The 25,413-nt window shown below is 38.8% G+C and overlaps 1 protein-coding gene across 6 annotated transcripts in view; it reads right to left on the bottom strand.

The window, feature by feature from the left end:
* BCAS3 (BCAS3, microtubule associated cell migration factor) overlaps positions 1 to 25,413 on the bottom strand; it is a 707,187-nt gene that overhangs the window by 296,595 nt on the left and 385,179 nt on the right. For all 6 annotated transcript variants that reach the window (XM_025361460.1, XM_025361463.1, XM_025361464.1 and 3 more), the window contains one exon: positions 18,657 to 18,754. In XM_025361460.1, the coding sequence (XP_025217245.1) occupies positions 18,657 to 18,754 (98 nt within the window). The remainder of the gene's footprint in view (positions 1 to 18,656; positions 18,755 to 25,413) is intronic.

The raw sequence follows: 25,413 nt of genomic DNA, 5'->3' as shown, positions 1-25,413 counted from the left end.
ATCCCCACTCATATGTTAGTCCATGATTGAAGATCAAGGCGTCAGGTCCATTTAGAATCAGTGTATTTTGGGTATGTTTTAAGCTTTAATATGTATTTTGAAAAAACAGTTAACAACATTTCTAAGGGAAATATAATCACCTTGATTACCTCACAGTCCTCCACCGCTCACTATAGAGTGAATTGTGAGTTTCAAACACTGGTATTCCTTTATTTTGAATTTTCCCGTAAGTAGATGGAAAGGGGATGTGACCTTGGCCAATCACCATTCTTAAGTGGAAAGCCTTTTTCAGCTTAAGAAACCATTACCTGATTGACAGTGGCCTTCCTAGCTGAAAATAACTGTTCACTACTTAAAGGTAGTGTCTGTGAGATGCAGGTATAGTTAGGAGAGCCTTGATTGTAACAGTCTTCCATCATCAAAATCTCATTGAAGAGGTTTTGCCAGTGGTCTCTTAAAATAGAGGTGCCATTCCAGGGTGGAGGTGATGCATTTTGTGTCCTCTATGATACAACAGTATATGATAAAAAGAATAAATATAAATAGTCCCCAGGTCACATACACGCCCTGATGATTATATGAATGAAATCAAGTTTGGCTGAGAGATGCTGTTCAAGATCCTGGAAAAAGTGAAGGTTTCACAGATTCACACCTTTGCTCTACCATCTACTAGCTCTGTGACAGTAGACAAGTTATTTAAATCTCTTAACCTCAGCGTCGTCAATTGTTGAAAAAAAATCTAAAAAGTATGTTGTTAAAAACAGAGTTTAATTTATGCTTGCATGGATAGTGTATGGCCGTGTTGTAAAGGACTCTAGTGGAAAGATGGTCTCCTTGTCACTTCTGCTCCCTAGCCACACAGTTTCTCTTTGAAGAGGTAATTACTGTTTCCAGGCAAATGCAAGAACTTGGTTTCAATGTTCCATGATGAAATGTCGAATTCATTAACATTTGTTGAGTGTCTATTATGTGTCAGAACCATTCAGGGAGCTACGGGGAGTAAAAAGATGAGTTCATAGTCTAGAATGAAAAACAATACCCAACTAATTTTAATATGAGATGGTACATATAACAGTAAAAGTTTAAGAACAGAAGAGAACATAAATTAATTTATTCAAGGGGGTGGGTTGGAATAAAGAGTAAGATTAAGAACACGTTTCAAGAGAAATGAAAAGTTTCAGGCACCATAGTAAGTTCTCTCTGGCTTAAGTCATCTGATTCAGGAACTGGGCCCCTCTCATGGCTATAAAAACTCTAATTTGAGGTACTGACTCATGGCTATGAATTTCTAACATAGGAAAAGGAAAAGGTAGCCCAAATAGAAGGTCAAAGGGTTCGCTATTTCCTCTTTAGGTAAGAGAAACAGAAGAGTAAATGGGTTCTGTTCCCGATCTTACAAGCATTCATTTGAGAACTACATAAACTCATCTAAAGAAGGGATAACTAACTGGAAAGTTCAACTTTCTAGTGTCAAGTATAACTTAGTGTTCTCTACAATCTTAACATTGAGCATTTATAGAACAACTGTTGCCTTTCCAAATATTATAGACCACCAAAGTAAAATAGGTTTAAGACTCAAGACGCCACTTCATACAACAGAAGTCAATTCTACCATGTTTCTTGTAGCTGTCTAGAACATAAGTACAAGTAACTAAACTGCAGTGACACAACTAAAATTTTGGGAATTCTTCAACAAAATGTTTTGGCTTAATGGAACTTAGGGTCAGTTCTCCATATGTCAATGTCCTGTGTCCAAAATGGGCTAGCTTCAAAGGCAGCCCAAAATATCCCTAAAATTATGTCTGAAAGTTAGCCTAGTAAGAGCAGAAAGCAAAAGCATGTCCATTCTTTTCAGCAGATGTTTACCAGTCTTGACCATAGATCCCAAAAAGCAAGACTTTGCTAGAGTTAATGCTTTATAAGGATAACCTTAAAACAAATATCTCCATGCTAAGCCTAATAGAACGAAAGCTTGTATCAAAGAAATATTCTGTTTAAACATAATGCTGCTTTAAAAGAATAATGTAAAAGATAATTTGAAATGCTTTGTCAAATATTTCATTTGATCACACAATTGACCATAGGCCCAAACAAAGGAATAATGACCGTAACATAAGGGCAAACCTAATTGAGGACCAGGTTTAAGTCAGGTAACGAAGATAAAGACTCAGCATTACCAACTTTTAATAATGTTATGATATTTAAAGCCTTATGTTTTATAAGAAATCAACAATGGTTATCATTGTTGATTATCACTATCATTATTAATCAGATATCGACAAATATTGATTACCTGCTCTGTGGAAGGTACCAATACCAGGCAAAGGGAGATATGAAGACAGCCCTTGTTCTCAAAGAGTCCTTTATTATAAGCCATTACTTTTCCCCATCTGTTCCAAGCATGCTACATAAAGGGTAATCCAATAATAATGCCATCCAGGGTTATTTTTTTTTCTTTTTTTTTTGAGACGGAGTCTTGCTCTGTCGCCCAGGCTGGAGTGCAGTGGCCGGATCTCAGCTCACTGCAAGCTCCGCCTCCCGGGTTTACCCCATTCTCCTGCCTCAGCCTCCTGAGTAGCTGGGACTATAGGTGCCCGCCATCATGCCTGGCTAATTTTTTGTGTTTTTAGTAGAGATGGGGTTTCACCATGTTAGCCAGGATGGTCTCAATCTCCTGACCTGGTGATCCGCCCACCTCGGCCTCCCAAAGTGCTGGGATTACAGGCGTGAGCCACCGTCCCTGGCCCATCCAGGGGTATCTTAAGCCAAGCAGTAACAGACAATCAGCATCCACACCTACTATTAAGGTGTTTCATGCTTCCACTTTTACCATTTTCATTTGGCAAAGAAATCCTGATCACATAACCTAAAAACATTTAGAGACTTAAGAACTGGTATCAGTATCATCTCCTTCTACTCACTCTTGTCCATGGATCATGGATGCCATAAAATCTGCTAACCTAATTTCTTTTTGCAGCATACCACTTAATTGCAGGAAAAGCTCAAACTCAAATGTGTTATTATTTAAAGCTAAGCCTCACTTCAAATTGAGGTATTTAGGTTTTGAAAAATTCCTCCCCAAAATTCTACTCTGGTATTAGAAAAATCACAATTACAAGCCACAGAATATTAAAGTCACAACTTTGGCAAAATATCAGGATCACTTCAGGGGTGAGATTTGAACTTCAGCACGCAAAACCAAAAATACAATATTCTAATCCTATAATATCACTCTCTTCTGTGATGATTATTAAGGCCCCTTAAATACTAAGAACAGAAAGAGGGATAAAGCCTCTATTTTTCTCCTCTCCATGCACAACTCAGTCCCAATGTTATGAATATATGCATGTTCTATAACAACAAGCTACCTTCAAAATGTCCAAGTAACTATAGGTTCAGGTCAAGAACTCCAGACCATATTGATTACATCTCTATGCAAGAAGGACCCTCCAGCACCATTTGTATCCACTATGACAGCTTTTAAGGATCTGTGACATTAAGAATTTTCAGTACTATCAATGCCAGGAATGGAAAGCCAATGACCAGTCAGGCCTGTCAGTTGTTGCCTAAAGCAATAAGGACAAGCTGGGAATTCATCACACTGGAACTTCATCTGCCAGCTGCATTCACACATTTTCACCACCTGAATAGTTGATTCTCTTCAACTCCCACATGGCTCATTTCAGCATACAGTGTTTTGAAATGAATATTTGATTAGGCAGGGTAGAAAGAGGTTTGAACTTATCTGAGGTGTCACCATAATGCACTTTAAGTAATTTTAAGTATCAGGAGCTAGGTGTCCTAGGTCCTGTTCTTTTACTATTGCTGAAATGGACCTGTGATCCTAATTAAACAAGATTAAATGAGATGAGACATGTGGCAAGACCTAGCACAGTGTTGGGCACCTAACTGTTTATAAATTAATACTGGTTTCCCATCTCTTTTACTTCTGTCTATTGAAAAATATCCTGAAGATTCCTCATAGAGCCTCCTGATTCAGAGACAGGGATCTCACACTGCCAAGGAAACTTAAAAATTACCCTGCTACTTTTCCAATTTCTCTTTTTATCAAAAGTCCAAACCATCACTTACATATAAACCTAAGAAATAACAAGGCCAGGCATGGTGGCTCATGTCTGTAATCCCAGCACTTTGGGAGGCCGAGGCGGGTGGATCACGAGGTCAGGAGATCGAGACCATCCTGGCTAACATGGTGAAACCCCGTCCCTACTAAAAATACAAAAAATTAGCCGGGCGTGGTGGCGGGTGCCTGTAGTCCCAGCTACTCAGGAGGTTGAGGCAGGAGAATGGCATGAACCTGGGAGGCAGAGCTTGCAGTGAGCCGAGATCTCGCCACTGCATTCCAGCCTGGGCAACAGTGTGAGACTCCATCTCATAAAAGAAAAAAGAAAAAAAAAAAAAAGAAATAAACAGAGTAGGCTTCTTAAAATTCCTTCCTTATGTTTAGATCTGAAGAGTTTGATTATGATATGCCTAGGTATGGTTTTCTTTGTGTTTATTAATATCTCAGCATATAATGAGTTTCTTAAAACTTTGACTTATGTCTTTCATTAATTTTGGAAAATTCTCAACCCTTCATGTATTTCTTTTGCCATATTCTCTTCTTTTCTTTCATATATGTGAAATAATTACACAGATGTTAGTTTGATATTGCTATGGTTTGATATACCACTCACACTGAGTTCTGTTTTACTTCAGTATTTTTCTCTTTCTGCTTCAGTTCTGACAAATTTTTACTTATCAAACATTATACTTAATAGTGAAATAATAAACCCTTCCTCCTAGGGTTGAGAAGTGTTGCAGGAAATCAGGGAGCCTGAACAGAGGGACCGGCTGGAGCCACGACAGAGGAACATAAATTGTGAAGATTTCATGGATATTTATCAGTTTCCAAACAATACTTTTATAATTTCTTATGCCTGTCTTTAATCTCTTAATCCTGTTATCTTTGTAAGCTGAGGATGTACATCACCTCAGGACCACTGTGATAATTGTGTTAACTGTACAAATTGATTGTAAAACATGTGTGTTTGAACAATATGGAATCAGTGCATCTTGAAAAAGAACGGAATAACAGCAATGTTTAGGGAACAAGGGAAGACAACCATAAGGTCTGATGCCTGCAAAAAGAGCCATATTTTTCTTCTTGCAGAGAGCCTATAAGTGGACTTATAGGGAAGATATCACTAAATTCTTTTCCTAGCAAGGAATATTAATATTAATACCCTGGAAAGGAATGCATTCCTGGGGGAGGTCCACAAACAGCGCTCTAGGAATGTCTGTCTTATGTGGTTGAGATAAGGACTGAGATACGCCCTGGTCTCCTGCAGTGCCCTCAGGCTTACTAGGGTGGGAGAAAAACTCCGCCCTGGTAAATATGAGGTCAGACCAGTTCTCTGCTCTCGAACCCTGTTTCCTATTGTTTAAGATGTTTATCAAGACTATACGTGCACCGCTGAACATAGGCCCTTATCAGTGGTTCCGCTTTTGCCCTTTGCCTTGTGATTTTTGTTGGACCCTTATCAGTAGTTCTGCTTTTGCCCTTTGTCCTGTTCCCTCAGAAGCATGTGATCTTTGTTAGACCCTTATTAGTAGTTCTGCTTTTTGGCCTTTGAAGCATGTGATCTTTGTACCTACTCCCTGTTCTTACACTCCCTCCCCTTCTGAAACCCTTAATAAAAACTTGCTGGTTTTGAGGCTCAGGCGGGCATCACGGTCCTACCGATATGTGATGTCACCCCGGTGGCCCAGCTGTAAAATTCCTCTCTTTGTACTGTCTCTCTTTATTTCTCAGCCAGCCAACACTTATGGAAAATAGAAAGAACCTACGTTGAAATACGGGGGGCAGGTTCCCCCAATAGAGAAGAAAACAAGAATATTCAATATCGTCATTTCTATTCAACATCGTAGTGGAGGTTTAAGCAAGTGGAGAAAGATAAATATAAAGATTAAAAAGAAATAAAACCATCTTTATTTGTAGATGACATGATTACACAGTAGAAAATCCAAGAGATTCTACTATTAGAATGAATAAATGAATTTGGAAAAGTTGCTGGGTACAAGTTCAGTTTTTGTTTTGATACAGGGTCTCTCCTCTGTCACCCAGGCTAGAGTGCAGTGGTGCAGCCTTGGCTCACTGTAGCCTCGACCTCCTGGGCTCAAGCAATCCTCCCACCTCAGCCTCCCAGGTAGCTTGGACTACAGGTGTATGCCACCACACTCAGCTAATTTTTTAAATTTTTTTGTAGAGACGAGGTCCCACTATATTGCCCAGGCTGGGATACGAGTTTATTATACAGAAAAGTATTTTATTCTATATGCCATAAAGAAAACTGACAAGTGAAATAAATATGTGCTATAGTTATTATCATCAAAATGTAATACTAGAACAAAATTTTATATAAGATGTATAAGACTCCTACATTGAAACTTACTAGGGAGAAATTAAAGAAGGCTTAAATAAGTGAATAGTTATAAAAGTTTATGTTTTGCCTGTAATCTTAGCTACTCAGGAGGCTGAGGCACAAGAATCGCTTGAACCCTGGAGACGGAGGTTGCAGTGAACCTATATCACACCGCTGCATTCCAGCCTGGGCAACAGGGTAAGTCTCCACCTCAAAAAATAAAAAAAGTTTATGTTTTGAAAGATTTAGTATTTTTAAGATGTCAATACTTCCAAATTTGATATACAGGTTCAATGAAATCCCAACTAAATCTCATCTGAATTTCTGTAGAAATAAACAAGCTGGTAATTTAATGTGTGTGTGTGTGTGTGTGTGTGTGTGTGTGTGTGTACACAAGAATATGCATACCAGTGGTTTTCAAACATTTTCAAATTCAGGATCCCAGTGTCCCAGTGTGCTTAAAAAAACTCAGGACTCCAGCGGGGTGTGGTGGCTAATACCTGTAATTCCAGCACTTTGGGAAGCCAAGGCGGGCAGATCACTTGAGCTCAGAAGTTCAAGACCAGCCGGCCAACATGGTGAAACCTTGTCTCTACTGAAAAAACAAAAATTAGCCGGGCATGGTGGTGCATGCCTGTAGTCCCAGCTACTCAGGAGGCTGAGGCAAGAGAATCGCTTGAACCCAGGAGGCAGAAGTTGCAATGAACCGATATTGCACCACCGCACTCCAACCTGGGTGACAGAGCGAGATTCCGTCTCAAAAAAACAAACAACAAAAAACCCAGGACTCCAAAGATCTTTGGTTTATATGTACTATATCTATCAACATTTAATACAATTATGTATCAGCTAATTTAAAAACAAGGATAAAGCCTCTATGTAGAAACATAAATTACATTCTACATAAAAATATTTTCTAAACAAAAAACAGTGAGAAAAGTAACATTTTTACGAGAAAACCCTCTAATAGACAACAGCTAGATTCTCATATATCTGCTATAGAATTCTATCTGTTCTGATATGCTGTTTTGGTTGACGTACATGAAGAAAAGTTGGTTCAACTCAAATATGTAACTGCTAAAAGATAAATTATATTAATAGCATCTTCAGGTTCTGGGGATGTTCTTCCTCGATATGACCCTTAACAAATTAGTTGCAATGTGGAATCTGAAAGCATATCAATTAACTTTCATATTCTATTACATTAAAATCCTTTGTCCTATCTTGCATTTGGAATGAGTCCTCTTGTATGATTTTGTAGCAACATGAAACTGGTCATTTGGAAAATGTTGCAGATGTTCCGAATGCTGATATATTTCATTATCTATTATGTAAAAAATCATATTAGTTAATATCACTACTTATTTCACGAGAATTTTTTTTTTTTTTTTTTAAGACAGAGTTTCACTCTTGTTGCCCAGGCTGGAGTGCAATGGCACGATCTTGGCTCACTGCAATCTCTGTCTCCTGGGTTCAAGCAATTCTCCTGCCTCAGTCTCCCAAGTAGCTGGGTTTACAGGCATGCACCACCACACCCAGGTAATTTTTTGTATTTAGTAGAGATGGGGTTTCACCATGTTGGTCAGACTGGTCTCGAACTCCTGACCTCAGGTGATCCACCCGCCTTGGCGTCCCAAAGTGCTGGGATTATAGGTGTGTGCCATCACGCCCGGCCAAGAAATGTCTTTAAATATGGGGACTCTGTTAAGCAGATAGTGGTGGATACAAGGTTTTCAAATTTCTAATTTTCAATTGAAAGCTAGAATGTTATTATTGGTAATAAATATTGTTAGTTGTTTTCTTCAAAGTGACAGGGTTTGCTTATTTTTGAGAATATTTCTGCCAAATGCCCATGTCTGAATAAACATAGTTTGTTTTATTGAGATAAAATGGTATTCCATGAAAACAGTTGCTAGTTCAGTTTACAAATCACAATGGCTTTCCCTCAAGACAACTATTGTGCATTCATTCCCACTTGATATATAGAATATTAAGAAGTTACACAAGGATCAAAACTTAATAAAATTAAAGTTGATGATTTTTACTGCTTCAAAGATATTCTTAGGTGAATACAGCTTAAAAAAGAACTCTAAGTAGGTAGCAGAGGCCACTAGCATAGTTAGGTGCCATTGCCTTTACTATGGTAAGAGGCCACTAGTTTTATCCATAATTGCTTCTGCACCATCTGTACTAAATTTCACCATAGTAGAAAAAACAAAGGCAAATAATAACTTAGTACTAGTACAAAAATAATTTTGACTTAATGGACCACTTGAAAGTATCTTGGGAATTCCCAGAGTTCTGTGGACCACACTTTGAAAAACCACTGGCATGTTCATACAAATGCACATGTGTGGAAATGCAAAGGCCCTAGAATAGCCAAGATAACCAGAAAGAAAAACAAAGGTGGAGGCCTTAGAATATGAGACTTCAAAACTTACTAAACAGCTACAGTATTTAAGATAGTACAATATGGGTAAAAAGACAGTTATATAAATCAATGTAACAGAATAAAGAACCCAAGAAAAAATAAAATTTTTAAAAAGGCATCAGTGCAATTCATTAAAGGAAAGGTGTATCTTTTTGATAATCAGTGTGGGAGCAACTGGAAGAAACTAAACACCTTGATCCCTGCCCTACATAAAAATAAATTTTTAAATTTTTTTAGACAAGGTCTTGCTCTGCCACCTAGGCTGGAGTGCAGTGGCGCGATCACAGCTCACTGCAGCCTCAACATCCCAGGCTTAAGTGATCCTCCCATCTCAGCCTCCTAAGTAGCTGGGACAACAGGTGGGCACCACCATGACTGACTAAATTTTGTATTTTTTGTACAGACAGGGTTTCACTGTGTTGCCCAGGCTGGTCTCAAACTCCTAAGCTCATGCAATCTGCCCACCTGGGCCTCTCAAAGTAGGATTATAGGCATCAGCCACCACACCTGACCACTCACAATAAAAAATTAATTTGAAGGCCGGGCGCAGTGGCTCAAGCTGTAATCCCAGCACTTTTGGAGGCCGAGACGGGCGGATCACGAGGTCAGGAGATCGAGACCATCCTGGCTAACAGGGTGAAACCCTGTCTCTACTGAAAAAATACAAAAAACTAGCCAGGCGAGGTGGCAGGCGCCTGTAGTCCCAGCTACTCGGGAGGCTAAGGCAGGAGAATGGTGTAAACCTGGGAGGCGGAGCTTGCAGTGAGCTGAGATCTGGCCACTGCACTCCAGCCTGGGCAACAGAGCGAGACTCCGTCTCAAAAAAAAAAAAAAAATTAATTAATTAATTAATTAATTTGAAAAGGATCATAGTCCTAAATGTGAAGGCTAAAACTATACAATTTCTAGAAAAGAGTTATCTCTTCAAGACTGGAGGGGCTGGGCACAGTGTAATCCCAGCACTTTGGGAGGCCGAGGCAGCCAGATCACCTGAGTTCAAGACCAGCCTGGCCAACATGGTGAAACCTCATCTCTACTAAAAGTACAAAAATTAGCTGAGCGTGGTAGTGGGCACCTGTAGTCCCAGCTACTCAGGAGGCTGAGACAGGATAATCACTTTGAATCTGGGAGATGGAAGTCGCAGTGAGCCAAGATCACGCCACTGCACTCCAGCTTTGGTGACAGAGTGAGACTCTGTCTCAAAAAAAAAAAAAAAAAAAAAAAAGAAGACCGGACAAAAGATAATTTTTTGTTTGTGAAAACATAAAAGGAAAAAACAATGAAAAAATTAGACTTTTGCTTGTCAAAAGATACCATTAAGAAAGTGAAAAGGCAATTAACTGAAAGAAAATATTTGCAATGCACATATCTCATGAAAGGCATATATCCAGAATATTTAAAGAACACATATTTAATAAAGACAACATATCTAATAAAAATCAGCACGTTAACCAGGACATTACAAAAGATGATATCCAAATGGCCAATGAGTATATTAAAGATGCTCAATATCATTACTCAGCAGAGAAAAGCAAATTCAAACCATAGTTCACATCCACTGGAATGGTTAAAATAAAGATCAATAATATCAAGTGTTGATGAGAATGTGGAGCAACTGGAATGCTCATGCATTGCTGATAAGAATGCAAAATGGTACAGTCATTTTGGAAGACGTGTTGGCAGTTCCTAATAGAGTTAAACATATGCCTACTTTGTGATCCAGCAATTCCAGTACTAGGGATATGCCCAAAGGAAATATATGCATATATTGATGAGAGAGAGAGAGAGAGAGAGAGAGAGAGAGAGAGAGAGAGAGAGACAGAGAGAGAGAGAGAGAGAACTTGAAAAAAAATGTTTAGAGGAGCTTTATTCCTAATAGCCAAAAGCCTGAAATGACAGAATAATGGATATATAAACTGTGGTATATTTGCAGAATGGAACACTACACTGCAATATTAAAAATGAACTAGTGACACATGTAATACCTGGATGAATCTCAAACAAATTAAGTTGAGCAAAAGAGGTTAGATACAAAAGCATAGACACAAGATAATTCCAATCATAGGAAGTTTAATATAGGCAAAGCTAATCTGTGATGATAAAAGTGGTTACCTCTAGGTCACAGGTAGTATTAACTGGAAGGGGCATAAGAAACTTTCTGGGTTAATGGAAATATTCTATGTTTTTATGTGAGTGGTGGCTAACTGAATATAAAAATTCATCAAGCTGTATGATTAAAATATGTGCATTTTTGCTATACCCAAATTATACCTTAATTTTAAAAACATCTTCAGAGGTGCTTGAAAACACAGGTTCGTGCATGTTTCAAGCTGAAAGGGACTCTGCTGAGACTAGAACTAATAAAGATCCATAAATTATTGGTCATTATTCCTTCCTTAACACCAAGCTTCCAGAACAAGACTTTTCTCTGGAACAACTATTTTCATTTTGATTATTTACTTTAGCCTTTCTGTGACAGTTCTCAACAATATCCAGAGGGAATATCAGGAGCTCTGGTTCTGACTAGCTGACCAAATGGGGTCCCAAGCTGCTCTTTAATTGCCCACTGGGCTTACTATTCAATGGAGAGGGGCTCTTTGTTTGTTTCTAAGTTTATAGATGGCACCTATAAGCATAAGCCTCTCAGGCTCTTGCGCACAGTTTAAAATAGTGTTGCACTAACAGTTTGACACTCATGTCACTAAGACAAATGGAATTCCCGGTTCAGACTTAAACAAATTCTAATAGTGACCCCAACCTTGTCCCTCTGCCACCATAGTCTGATGCAACAGACTACATAAATAGTCCAGCCCTGTATAAGAGGCGAAGTAAACGTACAAAAGTGAAAAGTTGGGTCTTTGGTCAAAAAGTCCCATGTAAATATGTGGAACCCTAGGATATCAACAGTGAGAAGCATTGCATCAATTCCTTCTCAAAATGCTTAGGAAAGATTTAAAGCCATGTCAAGGACCTGGTGCTTGCAATACAGAAAGCATAGGCAAGGTTTTAGTTGACACAAAGATTTATTCAAAGAAGCATGTGTCATCAGAAGACACTTTCCCAACAGCTTCTTCTACTTCTGTTTACTGTTTCTTCATCTTCCAATGGGGCTACCATTTTTTCTTAATTGTGCTGAACTAAAATCTTCCTCATTGTTAACTTGACTTTGGTCTTCTAACATCCTATAAATATTGAAAGAAGAAAGGGCCAGTCGCAGTGGCTCACGCCTGTAATCCCAGCACTTTGGGAGGCTGAGGCAGGCGGATCGCGAGATCAGGAGTTTGAGACCAGCCTGACCAACAGGGTGAAACCCCGTCTCTACTAAAATACAAAAGCTAGCCAGGCATGGTGGCATGCGCCTGTAGTCCCAGCTACTCAGGAGGCTAAGGCAGGAGAATCGCTTGAACCCGGGAGGCAGAGGTTGCAATGAGCCAAGATCATGCCACTACACTTCAGCCTGGGCAACACAGCGAGGCTCCATCTCAAAAAAAAAAAAAAAAAAGAAAAAAGAATAAGAGGAATGTTTAAATCAGAAGAGGAGAGATGCAGCTGAGCATTTTCCTTATGGGCAAATAAGGTCTTTTCCCTACGTTCTTAATCTCTAAAACTTACTTTTGATTTTATACAGACAGTAGATAATTGAAAGATTAGAATTAATTTAATGTATACACTTCCTCATTTCTAATATAAAAGCCAATCTTAATATTTGAGTTTGAATATTTTTTCCCCTCTGAGGGATTGTTCACAGGTCAGGGCAGAGCCTTCTTTTACTTTCACTCTTATCCTTAATCCTCTTACTGATCCCACACAAGTTTTCAGTACCCAAGGTACATGCCTAGAGTTTTTATCACTTTATAATCATCAAGAATATCTGAAACTCTATTAATTGAAAATCACATCATTTATTCAAAGAAATTGTAATATTTCTTTTTTTTTTTTTTTTGAGACGGAGTCTAGCTCTGTTGCCCAGGCTGGAGTGCAGTGGCCAGATCTCAGCTCACTGCAAGCTCCGCCTCCCGGGTTTACGCCATTCTCCTGCCTCAGCCTCCCGAGTAGCTGGGACTACAGGCGCCTGCCACCTCGCCCGGCTAGTTTTTTGTATTTATTTTAGTAGAGACGGGGTTTCACCGTGTTAACCAGGATGGTCTCGATCTCCTGACCTCGTGATCCGCCCGTCTCGGCCTCCCAAAGTGCTGGGATTACAGGCTTGAGCCACCGCACCCGGCCAGAAATTGTAATATTTCTGAAGAACTTTGTATTCAGGAGTTACTTTAGGAAATAATTTGAACACACCCCTTCCAAAAAAGGTGGTAAAAAAAGTTTTGCGAAGGGACTCTTAATCTTCTTTTACTGATGTAGAAGTGAAAGGCATGGTAGGAGAATGACTTGAAGGTTTTAGCAAAAGTTCAAGACCATGATTATAAAGTCATGGCTTTTTTCACTCAGTTCTAGCTTTAAGACCATTGAGCTATGTGGCCACACCATTGTAGAATGAAAGATGTCTCTCACTAATCTCTTTATTTTTACCATCAGCGTCTCTGTGCCTCTGACAGCCTTTAAGATACAGTATCTAAGTCGGCCTCAGACTGGAATGGCAACTGTCAATACAGTGAAATATAATCTTAGAATACTCAGGCTGGGCACGGTGGCTCACGCCTGTAATCCCAGCACTTTGGGAAGCCAAGGTGGGGGGATCACCTGAGGTCAGAAGTTCGAGACTAGCCTAGCCAACATGGTGAAACCCTGTCTCTACTAAAAATACAAAAAATTAGCTGGGTGTGGTGGCACATGCCTGTAATTCCAGCTACTTGGGAGGCTGAGGCAGGAGAATCGCTTGAACCCGGGAGGCGGAGGTTGCAGTGAGCTGAGATCATGCCATTGAACTCCAGCCTGGGCAACAAGAGTGAAACTCTGTCTCAAAAAAAAAAACACTCTTCCCCCAGTCCATGAACAGAATCTCTATATGATAAAAGAATGTCTCTATAAGAAGGTCCTTCCAGCACAGATTTAACTGCAAGACAAAATAAAAACTGCTCAGATAACCTCCTTGGTACCCATCTGATTGCACTTCTCTATTAATGAGTATTATTTGTTTTTTTGAAGGTGATGTACCAAATGCCAAATACATAAAGTAGGCATAAATGATCATTATAAAATCAATCAAATCAAACTAGTTTGGGATTTTAAGTGTATAATTTTCTTCAGTAAACAAGTTATTTTGATAGTGGGAAAAATTAGGTGCTCAAAAGGTATATCCTAAATTAATTATTTTTATTACTTCAATTGCACAACAAAAGTAGTATTTCTCTTGAGTCAAGAACAACAAAAAACCCCCCAAGTCTGCAACTTTATCCCTGTTTACTGAAATGCTTGATGTAACACTAATACCTTATGATCCAAGCCTGCTCAGAAGGATAAGAAGTCATTTTTCTTATCTGTCACATTGTCCCTTCACACTACCATCTTCCTCAGGCATGTACACAAACACCGCTTCCACCACACCTCATAACTTTATAAAATGTTTTCTTTAATAGAGTTTGATAAAGATGTCTGCTCTGCATATGAGTCACACATAAGTTTGTCCTTCGATCTCAATTATCTGAGTTCTTTGTTAGTAAACATCCATCTCCATAGTAAAACCACAAATCAAGACAAACAAACTCAGGGTGAACCAGATCTTTCTAGGCTCTTTGATTTGATGACTCAGAAGCAAGGAAAGGTTATCTATTAGGTATAGCCTTCAAGTTTTGGATCAAGAATAGTCAGCAATCTGGAAAACAAAGTTCCAACAAGACACTGACAGCTGTCTTTCTGCTTTCTCTTTAGAGGCCCAACACCTTTATCAAAAGAAGGGCACATGTTATAAGGTACAAAGAATGGGAAGAAATTCTTAGCTATCTAGCCAAAATGAACATACAGAAAAATGAATAAATTGATGCAGTGCTTTGGCTATAAATACTATCAATGATTCATAGACATTGTTGTTCATCAGCAGGACATGGGAAAAAGTGAGCAACTGCCCCAAATCCCATTTGTTCTGGGTAGCCTGTGTCTTAGGTTAAAATCCTATAATGTGTCCATTTCCAAAATGATCTCCTCAGCCAAGAAGGGGACATCTTACAATTATTTAACTCCCACAAATTTTAGGTAGGATGGTTTTGTTTTGAGACAGAGCCTTGCTTGGTCACCCAGGCTGGAGTGCACTGGCGCAATCTCAACTCACTGCAACCTCTGCCTCCCAGTTCAAGTGATTCTTGTGCCTCAGCCTCCTGAGTAGCTGGGATTACAGGCATGCGAAACCACGCCCAGCTAATTTTTGTATTTTTAGTAGGGACGGGGTTTCGCCAGGCTGGTCTCAAACACCTGACCTCAAGTGATCCACCACTTCGGCCTCCCAAAGTGCTAGGATTATAGGTGTGATCCACTGCACCCAGCTGGTATGGTGTCGCTTGAATCACCAAAGCCAAGATGAGACTGATGTTATGGGAATAACATCTACTGATGAAGCAGTTAAGGAACTGCTTAAAATCGAAAATACTCTATACTTATTTTATAGAGAGACAGTAAGAATCTAGTTCATAGGTGTCTAAAGGCATAGAATTTACCCTGTGCTTAAATCACTGAAGCTAATAATTTAAAAGTATGTATTTTAGGCAATGTGTTTCTTTGCAAAAGCGTGAACCTGAGATTACCAGATGATTAAGAAATTGTGAAAAAAATCATTACGTGGCAAAAGTGGCACACTCTGCACACCTCTTTTAGTTTCAATGGAATAACGCTGTTAGATTAATATATAGGTATCTAGAAAATAAACTGCAGACCCGAGATTTAAATAAAATATTTTCACTTTAAAAACTGTTATAATTGTCAAAGGATTTAATTCTATCACATTAAATTCTATATCTGTGAATAAAGTAATTACATGAAAAATAATTATACCGCCACAAGGTTAGACAGAGCAAGAGCTGTCACTAAAATAGAGGGTTAAGTGTAACATGTGCCATAAGAATAATTCAAAAGATAATCCATGAAGTCATATAAAATGCTTGAAGGTAATATAAGGCAATGAAGACCACCAACAGAAGAGGTGCCACACTGGCCGTATCTCTAAGTAACAGGCAATGAAACCTCCAGATAAGCATCTTCCTAATGTGCAGCTGACTCCAAGGCATGGATCATAATCAGAGGTGCACTTCCTGGTGCAGGAGCAATTATAAAAATTTATTAGATTCTTTTTAACAGAAGAATCTACAACAAAATTTTCCCATAAATATGTTTCCATAAAGAACTCAAATCATTTAGCCTCAATTTTGTTAGACTTGCTACCTTGACTTTTGTCAGCCTAGATGTTGTTTTCCACAGATGTAGAAAGTAATTCTGTTAACAACAGTTGGTCCTACTAAAGTAGATGGACATTCCACAACAAAACATTATTCGCTCAAAAAATGCATTAACATATATTTCTCATTCAAAAGGGATCCGAACCAACTGAGAGGTAGCTGAAGACAGAATTACTCATAAAAGTCCAATTCCTTATCTATGAGGCTTCTTTAGCTCAAAGTTAAAGAAAGCAGCACACACGTTTCATTGTTTTGGTTGTCTTTCAGAAAGGTACCATGGCTTCCTGGAATGAAAACAGGCCTAGAAAAATAATAATAAAGCTTAGCCACCAAGAAGTTCTCTCCTACTCAAAAGATTGGTACTTTCAGGCAGAGAAGGTCAATGCCATAGAACAGTATTTTAGAAACTCATACAGCATATATCTGATGCAAATTAAGTAATCTTAGGACTACTTACATATCAGATTATTTACATGTAGGATCTAATTCTTTATTCAAAAATCAACTTAAAAACTCTTCTTGCAAAAGGAAGAACTGCTAAATAACAGTTCACTGAAGCTCCTCCCTTGTTGCATGAGATGACTTTACATACAGCTAAGATTGGTACATGATAAATATGGAATGTTGGCCAGGCGTGGTGGTTAATGCCTGTAATCTCAACACTTTGGGAGGCCGAGGTGGGTGGATCACCTGAGGTCAGGAGTTCAAGACCAGCCTGACCAACAAGGTGAAACCCCGTCCCTACTAAAAATACAAAACTTAGCTGGGTGTGGTGGCAGGTGCCTGTAGTCCCAGCTACTCGGGAAGCCAAGATAGGAGAATTGCTTGGACCTGGGAGGCAGAGGTTGCAGTGAGCCAAGATGGTGCCACTGCACTCCAGCATGGGTGACGGTGCGAGACTCTGTCTCAAAAAAAAAAAAAAATATATATATATATTTTTATATATATATATATATTTATATATATATGGAGTGCTACTCAGAATCTAGTATTGAATATGTCTACTTTTAATAACACAAGGTAACTGCTTTGGCAGCATGTGTTCCTAGTAGCTAGTCACTCGACAATAAAACATCAGTAATCTGGTAGTTTAAGAAGGTCTAAAAAGCCCAATCAAGGACTACTCTTGTAATCTTGAATAAAATACTTCAGGTTAAAATATGTAACATTTCCAGGGTTCAAAATTGTAAATATCATTCCAAATGGGCACAAAGTCTAGCATTCTCAGAATGTGACTATAAAAAAGATTTATTGTTTAAGTTCCCTATCTCGATATCTCATTCAATGCAGGGAAGCAATGATAGCGACTCTACACATTTCCATGCCCATTTCCAGGGGACAACCATGGTTGCCAAGTTAAAGCAGTAGGAACAAGCCTGAGTCCTCTAAAGTAATAGTCTACATTAAAAATGACAGCATAGCCCTAGATGGGGCAGTTCAGCAAGATGCAAGGTACAATCCACTAACCAAAAAATCAGAAAGCTAAGAATATGTATAAAACTCATTAGCTTTGACACTTAAAAATATATCCACAGACAGAAGCTTTGGTCTTTTTAAAGCGACCTTCACAAATCAGTTTCGTGTTTGTTTCCATTTTCTTTCACAGTTTAAGCCTCAATCAAATCAGCAGTCTCTAGGGATTTTGAAATCGCTATAGATTAAAATCCTCTCTGACTCAACTGTTTGACTAATGCAGAGTATTTAATAATTCTACTTGAGAGAGAATTTTTGGACAAAATCCTGCCATGTGCTGTCTTCAGATGCTCCCCAGCTGCATGACAAAGCAAGGCATCACTGTCCTTATTTTATCACTTGACTTAGAGACGAGAAAATATATTACTACAGACACTTCTACCATTTAGTAGGCCTGGCTGAAAACAGTTTTATAATACTAATAGAGCAATCATCACATATAAAGGCAAAGATCTCCTCCATACTAATGATATATATTCATAGCTTGTTTCCAAGGATAGGAAATTAATAACTGTGATAGGCCAGAGTTAAGTAAATGAATTTCTAAACTTGATGCTTTTCATAATAAAATCATTCAAGCTATAGCATTTGGACTCTTCTCTACTTCCACAGATTAGGCACTTTGATACTCAACAGGTTGAGTAAATTTAATCCATATATTGTATTTACGTTCTCTGTCAAGGTTGCTTCTCCACATTTCAGTGATCAAAGGCAAAACAGTCATCAACCCTGTAGCCTTCAATACTATGTTCGTTACATTTAATCAAGTGCCAACTCCACGGCATCATTCACCAACCTTAGGAATGGGTAAAAGCATGGCATTGTTCAGCAACAAATATAGGCATAGTACTGTATTAAAACACACACACACCACAAAACAAAAAAACAAAGAAGAAAGCAAATAAATGTCATCCTCTACATTGTGCGAGAAAATTAGTTAAAAATGCACAGGACTGCCCAATAAACATTTCAGAGGTGGTTTTCTACCTGAGGCAGCATCAATCACTGTGGAAACTCCCCTTCGATCAGAGACTGGACGGGATGACCCTGGCATGCTGACTGGGTCAGAGCGGACTGGCTGGATCCTGCAATGCAATTTAATTTAATTCACATATGTTACTGGCATCAAAACTGTCACTTGCTACAACAGACCTTAAATCAGGAATGCTGGAGTGGCACAATTCATTAAAGAACCATCCATTCTAAAACAAGACAAACAGGGGAGCGGCGGTCCCTAATTGCTGCCCAAGGATAAAGCACTACAAACATTCTCTACACGCCAGACCCCTTCTAACTTATCTTTGTGTGTTATTCCATAGATTTTTAAGGAAGGGACTGAAAAGCTGACATTAATTCAAAGGGATACAATAAGTAGAATGGAGAGGAAATGAAACACTGAAAATGTTTATACTGAAACCTTTGGGATTTCCAAGGGACACATACGAAGAGTTTTGAGGATCCTGAAATTCACTAATAGCACCATAGCTACTAATGTGTTCCATAAAAGGCAGCAATATGTAATTCAAAATTTTGAGATGCTCCATTAAAATCCTTTATGAAAGTTACTTTATATCTGACAGTAAGCATAGGATAACAAAGATGTACTGTGGCTGGGGTGGGTCACTACTAACTGAGCTACCTTTATAAAATTACCAACTAGCATACAAGAATCAATTAGAACCTCAGTAAATGTGCAAATTACCACATATGATTTAAAGCTGCTTAAGAACAATAAACATCCATCCAGGATAACACAGTGAAGCCCCACATCTACCAAAAATGCAAAAATTAGCCGGGCGTGGTAGCATGCACCTATAGTCCCAGCTACTCAGAAGGCTGAGGCAGGAGAACTGCTTGAACCCAGGAGGCAGAGGTTTCAGTGAGCCGAGATTGTACCACTGCACTCCAGCCTGGGTGACAGAGTGAGACTCCGTCTCAGGAAAAAAAAAAAAAAAGAATAATAAACATATAAATGCCAAATGCCGGGTGTTCTTTCTAGCTGCATTAGAATAAACACTATTAACATAAAAGTATCTAGAAGATTAAAAGATCTGAAAGTCCCAGGCAACTCAGTGAAACAAAAACTTATTACAACAATGTATGTATGCATTCTGGTAATTCATTCATACTGTAAGTATTTACTGAATATTAATTGCATGTAGGCATTACTCTGGGAACAAGTAGGAACAAAACATAAAATACAGACCAATGTGCATATATATGACATAGCACATGAACATTCATGACAATGCAAAATAAAACTAAAGTGTAAATATGAATGACATAAATAATAGAAGCTCAGATTGAGGAGATGGGGGAAGACATGCAGGGTCCACATCAGAGAGAGATATTGTAGAGCTGGAACAGGGATTAGGTCTGGATATAGTAACAGTATATATGCATAATGAAGAGGAGCAAGAAATGCCCTTTAAGCACAGGACTGCAACATGCAGAAACTTAGATTAGTGACAGAATACGATAGATTCAGGGCATCTTGAAGTGCATGATTTGGCTGAAGTATAGAGTTCATAAAGGCTATTGGTGGAAGATAAAAAGTTGATAAGAAACGTAGGACAGAAGACAGAAGCCTGAAATGCCAAGTGTGTACTGCAAACTAGTTATGAAATGCATGCATTTGTTGTGAGAAAGAAAAAAAAGGAGGGAGGTACAGGATGATCTAGTACTGGAAGGTGAAAATACTGATTAACAAATATTGATCACTGCTATGTAGAACTACCCAATATTCATTCCATCCCAGCTAATTTTTCTAAGCCAATCATGGTAATCTCATGTCCTGGCAGTGGTTAGTTAGGAGATAGGTAAGCTTAAGCTAATGTGGGCCAGTTAGAAAAGAGAAATTTATTTAAAGTGTCTGGAAAAGAAGTTTCCTTGTTCTTGAGAGCAACAAAAAGCTAGCCTCTTAGATATGGTCAGTTCATTCAAAGTTATGCCCCCTTCTAGTCTAAACAACTTCCTATGTGGGCTAATACATTTCCTATAGTTAGTCAATTTATATTGGGGTTTCTGAATAATCCAGAGTTGGAGGCAGGGTGTGAATGAGGCTACAGATGAAGCAAGATTGGCCATGAGTTGATAGCTGAAGCTGGACAACAGATACATGGGGGCTTATTCTAGTTTTCTTTTTATTTTAGACATGTTTGAACTTTCTTCATAAAAAAAGAGAAAAACTGATTGGGATGATGGAAACGTTCTGAAATTAGTGGGATGGATGCCAAACACAGTGAATATACTAAAACCCACTGAATTGTACACTTTAAAACCAGAGAATTTCATATTATGTGAATTATATCTCAGTTAAATAAAATAAAATAAACAGTAACCAATTTCTGAGGAGCTTCATCTTAAGTGGAAACAGAGGCTTTGGATACTCAACATCTTTTACATTATATGTTTCTCAGATCTGTTAGCAAATATTTCATTGCCCATTCTTTTTAAACACCTGCTCTGGGTAGGGAGCTTGCCTGATTCCCTTATGGATGAGAGTCAACACTATGCCCGCCTGTTTCCTATTTTGGTTAGGGGGCAGGGAGGAAGATTATCACTGCACTACATATTATTATTGATATCCTATGGGGTACAGGACAGTGTACTAGGTGTTAAGGATCAGGTGAGCCCCCAAAAATCTAAATAAAGACTTCACAATTTAAAAGAGAAAGTAAAGCCAATGGTCGGTCATAGGCCACCATGCACAGACGAGTAGAAATTAGATGAGAGAAAAGAAGTTGGGCTAGAGTGATCATAAACGAGAATGAGGAGAATCTCAATAGTCGGGTTTCTAATTGAATGTTGGGTGGAAAATGGTGGTACTAAAAAGGACTTAAAATTGATGTGAGTTAAATCTAAATTTCCCATAAAAACTGCTGTAGGGTCTTAGCCAAGGTCCCAACCAAGCTTACCTGCTGAAAGTTTAAAATACAAATTACAAATGCAGTTAATAGAAATTTATAAACCTGTTGCTCAGTATAAAGGTTTCTAAAGGTTATATGTGTCCAGTAAACAGGTTACTATTCTAATCAAACATAAACAATTTAAAGTCATTCAGTGTTAAACAAAATGTGGGGAGTTATTCAGTATTATTAACAAAGGGCAAGTCTCTGAGGAAGATTCTTAAGGACTTGGAAAAGTAGTTATATCTACTTTTAAAAGAAGCGAGTTAGAACTATCTTAATAGAAGGACTATACCTGAGGAAAAGAGTAACAAAGACAGCTGGAGGAGGCCAGTAAACAATGGGGCAAAGACCACCTAAGAAAAAGCGCAGGGTTTTATAAATAGCAGCTGGTCAATCACCAGAAAAAAACGAGAGTGTCTTGCGCACCGTTTAGCAAAAAAACTAAATGTGTTACATAGTTGTTTAAGAGAATAAATTGGGTTACTTATTTTAAATACTTTATTATTAACATTTAAACAACCAAATGACTGCTGTAAACACGAGTACACTAAATCACTAAGTTGAGGACTGAAAAGAATTGACTCCCTGACCATGGCTTGAGATCGTTATCTAGACCAAATTTGATCATTAGCATCACTGAAAATTGGTCTTACACTCTCACTGTATTCTGTCATTATTACCTGACATCTTGGTCAAAAAATGTCACTTTTAGAAAGCTGGAGGAATCATGCTGGAACAAAAAAACAAAAATGTAGAGAAGAAAAAAACAAAATACAAAGCAGACTAAACAAACGAAAAATTCTAAACAAGGTATTGAAAGGAGATACATTCTTCTTTATGAATCATTCTTTTGTTTGTTTGTTTGTTTGTTTTTTGTTTTGAGACGGAGTCTCACTCTGTTACCCAGGCTAGAGTGCAGTGGCACGATCTCGGCTCACTGCAACTTCTGCCTCCCGGGTTCAAGCAATTCTCCTGCCACAGCCTCCCGAGTAGCTGGGATCACAGGCGCGCACCACCATGCTCGGCTAATTTTTTGTACTTTTTTGACAGAGATGGGATTTCACCGTGCTGGCCAGGCTGGTCTCGAACTCCTGACCTCATGATCCCCGCTCCTCGGCCTCCCAAAGTGCTAGAATTACAGGCGTGAACCACTGTGCCCTGACCAAATCATTTTTTTAAGAAGATACATCAGTCAGGGGAAAGCAAAAATGTAAAAAGAGACAGCAGTTAGGAGTCTGTGAGATGTTGCTGGGGTGCTGGCATTCGGAATGGAGAGGAGTGGAAGGTTTCTAGATGTGGAATATAAATGATATAAGTTGGTGAAGAATTAGATGCGGCATGTGTGAAAGGAGAGATTTCAAGGATAACCTCTAGATTCTGTCTTGAGTAGGTAGTTTGTGGAGTCATTTAAAGAGATGGGGCCAGGCGCAGTGGCTCACGCCTGTTATCCCCACACTTTGGGAGGCAGAGGCGGGCAGATCACCTGAGGTTAGGAGTTCAAGACCAGCCTGGCCAACATAGTGAAATTCCATCTCTACTAGAAACACAAAAACCAGCCAGGCGTGGTGCCGCGTACCTGTGATACCAGTTACTCAGAAGGCTGGGGTAGGAGAATTGCTTGAATCCAGCAGGCAGATGTTGCAGTGAACTGAGATCATACCACAGCACTCCAGCCCGGGTGACAGAGTGGGACTCAGTCACACAAACGCACACAAATACTCACGCCTATAATCCCAGCACTTTGGGAGTCCAAGGCGGGAGGATCACTTGAGGTCACGAGTCCGAGACCAGCTTGGCCAACATGTTGAAACCTCGGCTCTACTAATAATACAAAAAGTTGCTGGGTCTGGTGGCGGGCGCCTGTCACCCCAGCTACTCAGGAGGCTGAGGCAGGAGAATTGCTTGAACCCAGGAGACAGAGGTTGCAGTGAGCCGAGATCACACCACTGCACTCCAGCCTGGGTGACACAGCGAGGCTCCGTCTCAAAAAATAAAATAAAAAATAAATGAAATAAAGAGCTGAGAAAGAATAGGGGTGAGAGCAGGATTAGTGAGTGAGATGAAGAGCTGCAATTCAGACCCAAGTAGGCAGCTGGCTGTACTCTAGGTATATCTCCTGGCACCTCCTGGCAGGTACTCAGTAAATATGTGTCATATTTTCTAAACAGATACATCAGGCATAATCCAAGTTTGCAAAAGTTTTCATTTTGTTATACAATTTTTTATTGATACTGACAAAGAGAAGACAAAAACATATTTCCACTATGTAACTGGAACATATTTTCTCACTATTTTTTAAAAGGTGTGCAAGAAAAAGGTCAGAGGGTTGTTTTATATTCAAGATACACTATAGAATTTTTGGGTTTTTTTTTACTTGGAATATATTGGTTTATGTTTTATTGTGTCAAAAATCACTTTTAGTTTAACCACCAATCTTACTTTAAAATGCTTTTAAATATTGAAAAGCTGTCAAGGCTACAGTAGAAGAAACAAGTTTTTTTCTTTTCTTTTCTTTCTTTCTTTTTTTTTTTTTAATTATACTTTAAGTTCTAGGGTACATGTGCACAACGTGCAGGTTTGTTACATATGTATACATGTGCCATGTTGGTGTGCTGCACCCATTAACTTGTCATTTACATTAGGTATATCTCCTGATGCTATCCCTCCCCCCTTCCCCCAACCCACAATAGGCCCTGGTGTGTGATGTCCCCCTTCCTGTGTCCAAGTGATCTCATTGATTAATTCCCACCTATGAGTGAGAACATGCGGTGTTTGGTTTTCTGTTCTTGCGATAGTTTGCTAAGAACGATGGTTTCCACTTGCATCCATGTCCCTACAAAGGACATGAACTCATCCTTTTTTATGGCTGCATAGTATTCCATGGTGTATATGTGCCACATTTTCTTAATCCAGTCTGTCACTGATGGACATTTGGGTTGATTCCACGTCTTTGCTATTGTGAATAGGGCTGCAATAAACATATGTGTGCATGTGTCTTTGCAGCAGCCTGATTTATAATCCTTTGGGTATATCCCCAGTAATGGGATGGCTGGGTCAAATGGTATTTCTAGTTCTAGATCCTTGAGGAATCGCCACACTGTTTTTCACAATGGTTGAACTAGTTAACAGTCCCACTAACAGTGTAAAAGTGTTCCTATTTCTCCACATCCTTTCCAGCACCTGTTGTTTCCTGATTTTTTAATGATTGTCATTCTAACTGGTGTGAGATGGTATCTCATTGTGGTTTTGATTTGCATTTCTCTGATGGCGAGTGATGATGAGCATTTTTTCATGTGTCCGTTGGCTGTATGAATGTCTTCTTTTGAGAAGTGTTTGTTCATATTCTTTGCCCACTTTGTGATGGGGTTGTTTGTTTTAAAGAGAAGACAAGAAAAGGGAGATTATATTACATTACACTGAGTCCTTCATTATCTGTTGCACCCTAATGTGTCAAGTCTTGGTATAACAAACTGCTAAGCAAACTTGAGACTGCAAGTCAAAACTGTCTGAGTTGCAATAAAAAAATAAGCTAATAATAAAAAGTATAATTTGTACACCTGTACTAGGATTCCTAAAAATAAGGATGAGAGAACATGTATTATAAAAATATAAATGACAAACTATAGCTGAATGTATACCAACGTTTTTCCATCCAAAAACTTTATATAATCTAAAAGAAGAGAGATACAGGATTAGATTAAAATCACAGATGAAATTTAATTGAAAGGTGGTGCCAACTTCAGAAAGATCAGGAAAAGAATACATAATCAGATTCAAGTAGTTAGAAATATAAGCAAAGCATCAAAAGGTGGAATTGCTTGAAAAGTGCAGTG

Source organism: Theropithecus gelada, chromosome 16, assembly GCF_003255815.1.
Source record: "Theropithecus gelada isolate Dixy chromosome 16, Tgel_1.0, whole genome shotgun sequence".
In the NCBI taxonomy this organism is placed as follows: Eukaryota; Metazoa; Chordata; class Mammalia; order Primates; family Cercopithecidae; genus Theropithecus; species Theropithecus gelada.
This window is presented reverse-complemented; position numbering and strand designations above follow the sequence as displayed.